Source organism: Gorilla gorilla, chromosome 2 (genome assembly GCF_029281585.2).
Source record: "Gorilla gorilla gorilla isolate KB3781 chromosome 2, NHGRI_mGorGor1-v2.1_pri, whole genome shotgun sequence".
Taxonomy (NCBI): Eukaryota; Metazoa; Chordata; class Mammalia; order Primates; family Hominidae; genus Gorilla; species Gorilla gorilla.
The window spans coordinates 185,370,653-185,379,768 of NC_086017.1; the positions used below are offsets into that span (position 1 = coordinate 185,370,653).

General features: G+C 32.7%; 1 protein-coding gene across 22 annotated transcripts in view; it reads left to right on the forward strand.

Annotated features, from left to right (window-relative positions):
• Positions 1-2,653, forward strand: part of NLGN1 (neuroligin 1) — an 887,779-nt gene extending 885,126 nt beyond the window's left edge. For all 22 annotated transcript variants that reach the window (XM_055383656.2, XM_063704374.1, XM_055383659.2 and 19 more), the window contains one exon: positions 43-2,653. In XM_055383656.2, coding sequence (XP_055239631.1) covers positions 43-865 — 823 coding nt within the window. In that variant the 3' untranslated portion in view covers positions 866-2,653. The remainder of the gene's footprint in view (positions 1-42) is intronic.
• The last annotated feature ends 6,463 nt before the right edge of the window (positions 2,654-9,116 follow it).

The following is a 9,116-nucleotide window of genomic DNA, read 5'->3' on the forward strand; positions in this document are numbered from 1 at the left end:
ATAAAATAGCTTTATTCTCATAATTTATCTTTTCCTTCTTAGTGACCCAAATCAACCAGTCCCTCAAGACACGAAATTCATTCATACCAAACCCAACCGTTTTGAAGAAGTAGCATGGACCAGATATTCCCAGAAAGACCAACTTTATCTCCATATTGGATTAAAACCAAGAGTTAAAGAACATTACAGAGCCAATAAGGTGAACCTCTGGTTGGAGTTGGTACCTCATCTGCATAATCTCAATGACATTTCTCAGTATACCTCTACAACAACTAAAGTGCCATCAACTGACATCACTTTCAGACCTACGAGAAAAAATTCTGTACCTGTCACGTCAGCCTTTCCCACTGCCAAGCAGGATGATCCCAAACAACAACCAAGTCCATTTTCAGTGGATCAAAGGGACTACTCAACAGAGCTGAGTGTCACTATTGCAGTTGGAGCATCACTGCTGTTTCTGAACATCTTGGCCTTTGCAGCCCTGTACTACAAAAAGGATAAGAGGAGACATGATGTTCACAGGAGATGCAGCCCTCAGCGCACTACCACCAATGATCTAACCCATGCACAAGAAGAGGAAATCATGTCCCTCCAAATGAAGCACACTGATTTGGATCATGAATGTGAGTCCATCCATCCACATGAGGTGGTTCTTCGGACCGCCTGTCCCCCAGATTACACACTAGCTATGAGGAGGTCACCTGATGATGTTCCCTTAATGACACCCAACACCATTACAATGATTCCCAACACTATACCAGGGATTCAGCCCTTACACACATTCAATACATTTACTGGAGGACAGAACAATACTCTGCCCCATCCCCATCCCCACCCCCATTCACATTCAACAACCAGGGTATAGCCAGATAAGAGAAACAAACTATTTTTTTTGATGGATTGCAGTAAACGATTACTGAAGATTCCTTGGCTTTCAACCTACAAGACTTACTATTTAAATAAGGAGGAATATTATGTGAATATACATATCAAGAACTTTGGGGGTTTTGAAAAAAATGAATTGTATATATACAAATCAACTTTAAAAACAAATTTCAATTGCTCGAAGCAATTGTTCTGAATGATACTTTTTCATTCACATTCAAGAATTAATTTTTTGAAGATTTAAGTTACATAATGGAATTAGGCATGTGGAACACCAAACAGGAAAGAACTATGTCTGAAATATAAAAATAAAAATAAAAAAACAACTATGAATATGCACAAGGGACACACCAGTGGAATGTCAGATAATTTTCACCAGTTTTTATTTGGAGCCGTTTTATTGTGTAGACCATATTTACATATTTGGATAAGTACACAAAGCGTCAATGCTGTTAATGGCCTTAGCAAAGGCTCATGCTGAAATTTGCCAGTAAAACAAAGAAGTTTAAAGACTGGCAGGTACACCATTATCACATAAGTGCTGTCAGTATAAAGTTGTGGGGATAAAGGAAACTGGATATTTTTAGCACGATGTGCATGATAATTTATATGCTTGGTGGCTGTGCTGCTGATTAAGCCGTAATTAAAATTCTTCTCATCCCATTGGAGTTTTTAATAGAAGCTTCCTCCATCAATTGGCAGAACCTAAAGAAGATTTTAAGGGGCAAAAGTAATTACAATAAAATAATTCACAGTAGTTTCAATATAGAAGGAATTAGCTATTAAAGGTATTTGAAGAAACTATAGATATAGTGGTGAATACTCGCTGATATGAATCCCAGAAAAAAATCTCCTGTTTTTAATGTTCTTTTCAATCCCATCTAGATAATTTATAGAAATATAACCCTAATTGGACATGTGGTACAGGATCTATAAGTTGCTGTGTTTTTTTGTTACTCTGTATTTTGTTCCTTTTGGTAAGGTGAAGTGTGTCCAAAGAGTTACTTGCAACAGTCTTTCATGATATGAGGATGCCCCAGTATTACCACTCTGATTATAGTTCTGAGTTCTTTGATTTACTCATGCTGCATGACAAAATGTTTACTAATAACAATTCATTATAAAGTTATGTCCCTCTTTACATCACTTATCTTTCTCACTGAGGTTCATTCACTGGAATTTACTCGCGCAATCTCAGTAGAGTACAACGTAGATACAGAACCTAGGAGAGTCAACATCTGGAGGATTTTAGTCTTACACATATGTGTGATTTTAAACGAATATTCTCAGACCACAGGAAACTCTTCATCCCCCGTTGTTTACCAGTAACAGTATATCACAGACCTTTCCAAATGTTTGTATATGTAATCAGATGTACATTTATATTGAAAAACAAATGAGATGGACTTAAAGAGCACATCCTGATAAATACTTTCTCTCTTACCTGTACTATATTTCTATTAGACTAAAGTTATGTGATTTTTTTTTTACATTTTTTCAGATGACTAGCAATTTTGATAGTTTATAAGATAATGCAAAGAACTTTCTCTGACAAACTAACTGCAGTAACAGAAACCTTTCTTTTCAGTTACTCTTTTTCAAGAATGAAAGATTATTATACAAAAAAATTGTATACTACTTGATGGAACCAACTTTGTACATCTTGGCCATGTCACTGGTCATTGTGTGAAATAAAGATAATCTGGATAATGACTATTAGTCCAATGCTAAGAAACATGATCTTTGCTCATTAAAGAGCTAAAATGTTTATTGCTGTTTTGTCTTTCTTTTTTCTAAAAAAAAAAAAAATAGAAAAAAGAAGAAAAAAAGGAAAAGAAAAACAAAGAAACATGACTGTCTCAAAGAGTAATTTTTATAGATTAGACCAGTCAGGTTTTTGAAGACATATAGGTAACGTCCACAGAAAACACAAACATGTATTTAAAGGCAAGTCTCATCTAAGATGAAACTCATAAAAATTCTTTAACGTTATGAATTTAAAAGCTCTAGAAATCCATGAAAAAAAGAAAGATTAGCTTTGTGTTGTTAAATATCTCTTAGGTACAGATGTTGCAGAAATAAAGTGCCAATTGTTTTCAGTTAGAAAAACAAGTTCCGATTCTAGTCATCAAGGAAAAGGTCTATTGAAAAGAAATTTGCAATATTTCATGGAATACAAATAACTAGGTTCATAAAATGGGGGTGCTTAAACTACCATAAAGTAATGAATAGAAAGTTGCCATGCTAAGAGAATGTAAAAGTGCTGAGCAAGATATTAAACTGACACTAAAAGATAAAAATCTATTTCAAGGAATTTATGTGATTATGATCCCCCCTCCCAATTATTATCTATCAATGAAATGTAGGTATTCCTCCATAATTAAAAAAAAGTCTCTGTTAGAAGCAAAAGTCTTCAAAATCCAGAGTGATCTACATACAGCTTTTGACTGAGGTGGTTATGCTTTTAAACTGTGAACTGCCAGTGTACACAAATACAAATAATTGTTTAGCATCTGAAGTATTGTTCAATTGGAACACTGTATTTTACTGTATTAATTAAACAAAACACAAGAACAGGCTAGAAATGACAACAAAATAAGATATGAATGAATACTTTCATATGCATTGCTTCATTTGGCAAAACCAAACATTCTATTAAATAGTATGTTTTAACGATGGCCATATTTATATCATCTACCTACCAATCTATTGCTCTGCATTTATCAATCTACCTATATATAGCATAACTGTCACCCTTTTTATATTAATTTAGGAAAATGATTGAGGAAAACAAAGCATAGCCCTATTAATTATTTTCTCTAAATTAGGGTAGAATAACTTTATGGAAGATAAAGCAGCTTAGGTTTAATTGCTGTTCACCAGTCACGTGATAAAGTCATGTGAATGAGTGTTAGTTGCTAGCTTTATAATTGCAGTCTCTAGTTTCTGAATGAAAAAGGATGTCCCACATTATACAGAACATTAAGAACTGTTTTTAAAGCTGAAACATAATCTTTCTATGCAAGAAAAATAAATACTGTTACTCAATTTTAGCAAATATGTTTAAAATGTATTTATTTAGATAATTTTCTTTGAAAAACAATGTAAGTAACAAAATTAAAATAATATTTTTGGCATTATTTGTTAATTCAGATTTTCCTGCCTCCGATTAAAAATTAGGCAAAGCTGCTTATAATTTATACAAAGATTACACTAAAATGAACTTTATTTCATTGTTTTTCTGTTATATAAAATTTTTGCCAAATGTTTACCAACAGATTAATGTTTTAGAGTATGAGGATAGAAAAATAAAAGTGACAGATTTCATAGTTTTAAATCTCTACTGAACATGTTGACTATGAACAAAATCTAATTGGCTACCACAGATATATAACAAAGTTTATTACTAACTTTATGCAAATTGGAAAATAATTTGCTAAAGCATTAAAAATGTCCAATTTGTAGACATCTTGCTGGCAACTCAAAGCAGAAAATCTGAGTATATATTATTTTATTCCTCATTTCAAATATAAAAGTTGACCAAAATGACACTTTATTTCCGACTTCCTGATCTGTACGTGAAAACAGCAACAACATTTTTTTAAAAATTATCAAGTATATATAATATTAAAAAGAGGAAAACAGATGGTACTAATTTTCTTACAGAAGTGAAGTGCTGAAACTAAATTGTTATATCTGTAACAAGTTATTTCACCTCTTGCCACACTCATCCTGACACACGTATTAATATCAAAAAATGATACAAAGAATATGAGAAATGTGTTCCAGCATTAAAGACACTACTACATAGAAATTACTGGGATTCTTTTCTTTGGCGAGTTTCACTGAAATAGTTTCACAGGATGAAATGATGAATTGAATTCTTAAGAAGCTGTCAAATATGGCAGTCTTTTGATGTTAGTAATTTTGTTTTCTTCTGTGTTATTGGTTCAAAGTACTGGCCTTTTCCTTCATTTCCAGTAATTAGTTGTTGTAGACTATCACTTTTTAATGTGAGTGGAAATTAGATAATTTGGTTATACTTGTGAAAACATGCTTCCAAATAAATTCAATTAATGGGCACTTCCCTGCTGAGATTTTGTTATCATTCATTTAATTATCTTGTCAAGCTTTACTGTTACGACAAATGTTTTAGCTTTCTGGTCAATAGACTAAGGGAATTTCTCCAGTAGCCTTATACCTCTCCTGCACTTGATCTGATAGCAACATACACTTCAAATTTCCATCAGAAGTCTCTAAAGAAACTTCCTACTGATGTGAAACATTTGGTGGCCAACTTGATTGTTTTTCATAAGCATTCTGATTTGATTTTATTCTGGCACTTTGCTGTATTTGGATGCAGGCCAGAAATCAATTCCATTTGATAAGGGTTGTGGAGAATACAGACTGGAATAACTGTGTGCAGGGCTTAAGTGCCTTTTCCTCCTGAGATTTTATTTATAAAACTTAGCTTTTTTTAATTTTCAGATTCAGATAATTCAATTTAAAGAGTACAATAGGATGACTATACTATAAATTACCAATAAGAAAAGTTTATTTGGACATTTTTACATTTAATTTGATTTTTTAAATAATATCAGATGCATCTAAATGGCTTCTGGGAAAGACTGAGGTAAATTTTTGAAAGTGACAATTATATAGGCATCTGACTTGATGGTACTTAAGAATAAAAATTTAAATCTCTAGCAAACTTTAAAAATTGTCCAAATAGTAAGTTTAATTTGAAAGAAGTCTGAAGCTATTAGAGAAAATCATATACTAGATAGGTATATGTTTTTTTCTAGTCAGCTATTACGTACACCACATAATATATATACCCTATATACTATATGGTTTATATAACATTTATAATGGCCCTTTCAGACCCATATACTTACAAATGACATTGTATAACTACCTACATATGTACTAATGTGACAGAATTTAGTCCTCTATGGAAAGTCAAACCAAATTGCTAGCAGTTTTGAGTTGAAATGAATGATAACAATTAAAGCTTTTAAGAAATTGGTAAAGGTACCGTAACAAAAACTCAGCAGATAAATTTAAAAGAGAGGGACCGTTTTTGAATGCCATTTTCAGAGTTGACATCTAAACTAGATGGTGTCTTTAAAAGGATTTTAGTGGTTTTGATTCATCCTTTCTCTGCATTCATATCATTTAGCAAATTAATGGGACATATGTCATGGTTTTTGTAAAAAAGACCATTGGGTTGTCATGATTCAGTTTGTGTTTGGACATCTATGGCTTTCATTAAAAACGTGTTTATTATCATGAATAAATATTACCATGTTTTCCAAGTTGTGTTGACTATTTTTAAACTCAGAAATAATTTCTTCTCTATTTGTCTCACACAAAAAGGTTACTAAGATAAGTGTTTTCTTACAAATTCTTTGTATTGCTTCCACACTGCTGACAGTTCTGACTTGATAGAAACAATGATATTTTATGATCTTTTCACCTCTTGGTGAATGCAGGGCAAGAATTTAGAGAATAGATTTGGGGAGCTGGACACAACTTTTCAGAAAAGAGAGAGAGGAAAGTGGCAGAAGGAAAAAGAAAAGAATGGAAAAAAGGAGGAAGTGAGAGAGAAAAAAAGGAAGAAAAACTTCTCAGTTTTAAATTAATGACTTTTTGCATCCAAATAGTGCTTTAAATAGAGATGTGTGACAGTTTTTTAAAAAGAAGAGCAAAGGAATTTAAATAGATCCCTTTAAATCATAAATCTATTATTCTTAGAGAACAAAATTAATAATATCTAGGAAGATATCTTAAATTTAATTCTTGATCCAAGTCGATCAAATCATGTCACTGGAAACAATTAAAAATAAAATCTATACTGAAATATTTATGGTTTTGTACTATCTAATCAATAATGATATTGGTAGGAAGACTATGTGAAGTAAGATAATCTCTCATCTGTATATAGCCCAAGATAAGAATATAGCAAAGAGGACATCATATAGTTTCCTCATACATAGCCTAAAGATAAATGTTTCCAATGGCTGAATAAAAGAATTGGCATTGCTTTACAAGTCTCTGTGGCCACATATGGCCATGGGCACCTAATAAATTAAACAGTTAAAAAACATATTCTAACAAATTCACTTTCCATAAAAGGGTTTTGATGTTTTGTAAGATTTGGTGTTGTTTGAGATGATTACTTTTTCACTAGTTTTGTATTTCCTTATGGTTTGTAGGATGTTATTTCTGAGTTCAAAAAAAGTTTCAAATATACTCGTGAATGTTCATGTGAAAGCAGTATTTTCTAATGGAATGCTATAATTTGAAGTACTGTCTCAATTTCGGAGAGTTGATTGACTATCTAGTTAAAACTTTTCTATCTCCCCTGAAAATACTCAACTTTGCTCTCAGAGCTGCCTTCCTCTGCACTACAGGGGATCTTCTTACCAGTCACTGTGGCTCCTGTTTCCACGGCCTATCCTATTACTAGTTATGACCTCTTCTCCAAGGGGGTAAAGTTGTGCTGAAAGTCTTAAAAGGTGATCTAACCAACTGGTGCCTTGGGAATTGGCTTCCTCTGCTCCTCAGGCAGGTTAGAAGCTAGTGAACATCAATCAAGCAATGAAAGAAATTAGCCATTTCTTCCTTCAACAAATGGTGTCTGCTATGGGTTAGGCAACATAATGGGTGTTAAACACGTGGCCAATTCTATGACTTACTAACATACAACTATTGTCAAGTTTGGAATAGGTCCAAACACATGGACTGATTTAGACCACTTTCTATGCTATACTCTGTAGCAAATCATTGTACAATTCTTTGTTTTGTCTATTTCACGTCTCAAAATAGTAAATACAAATCAATATTTCTTGAGTTCAAAAAAAATTAGTGAATTCTATTGAGCCAGTTCACCAGTTAAGGTATGTAGCAGACATCTTTCCAAATAATAAATGCAGCCTATCTGAAGTCATGCTATAGTATGCCAATTCAAATTTCATGGAATATGAAATTTCCAGCATAAATCTCATCTGATCCAGCCCCATAAGTGGTTCCTTAATCCTTTGCCACAACCTCAACATGTAATTGTGAAGCTTATCATTGAACACTGCCATGGGTCTGAATTCTAAAACAGCTGGCTGCATTTTGGACTATTTGGGATGTCTTCTTTATATTGATTTATTGCTCTTTTTTTTTCTTTTTATAGTCACACCGTCTTCATCGCCTGAATTGATCTCAAATATTTAAAGATAGCTTTCATATCTTCCATGAGTTATTTTCTCCTCAAAGCAAAAAATCCCACTTGCAATACAAAATAGTTCAGTCTTTTCACAATTCTCATCACTGTTCTCCAAATTTGCTCCCAAGCCTAAGTTTCTTAGAAAGTTTAATGTCTAGGATTGACCATAATAAACCCTTATGTATAGTTCATCTCTGCCTAACAGAGCTCCACTATCAACTTCCTCATTACACAAAGTATATTTATTTTAATAACTTGCAATACTATTACATTCTTTGTTGGCCATAGCATACTAGTAATTCAGATTGAGATGTACTTTCTACTAAAACTTTAAAAATTCTAAATGCACTATTGTTAAGCAAATTCTGTCTTTCTACTGCCCTTGATCATTTGAGTTTTATTGTATGTTCAGGATATTAAATACTATTAAATTCTACCTCATTAGGTACAGCACTACAGCCTATGGAGACCTATCTATCCACCTCAGAGTAAGGAAATCAACAAAGATGATAAACTTCTATCTTCATCCAAGTCACTAACTAAAACTACCATGCAGAATCAGGTTGAGGATAAATCTCCAGAATAATAGTGATAGAGACAGTGTGTAAAGTAATGACAAAAGCAAAAGGTGACAATTACTAAGCCCTTTTATGTTCCAGATTCTGTATCACACTCCACAACAAACTCCTACATACCACCCTCGAAATATCTACTAATACTTGTTGATGTGCTTATTCACTAATTCGTTGTTTAAAAGATTATTATTAAGCATCTATTATATATGAGTTACTGAGCTACTTGTTAATGATAGAAAAGTGAATAAAATGTGGCTCCGTTTCTCACATTACTAGCAGCCAACTGATTACTCTTCCTCTTTTCTACACACACAGCATGAAAGACACAATCAGATGTATTTTCAGGATATATTTTTTTCCCATGTAAAACATTTGCCTGACATCATAGTCATCTTTAGTAAGAAAACTGGGATAATTACTCTAAACTTTCTATTTGG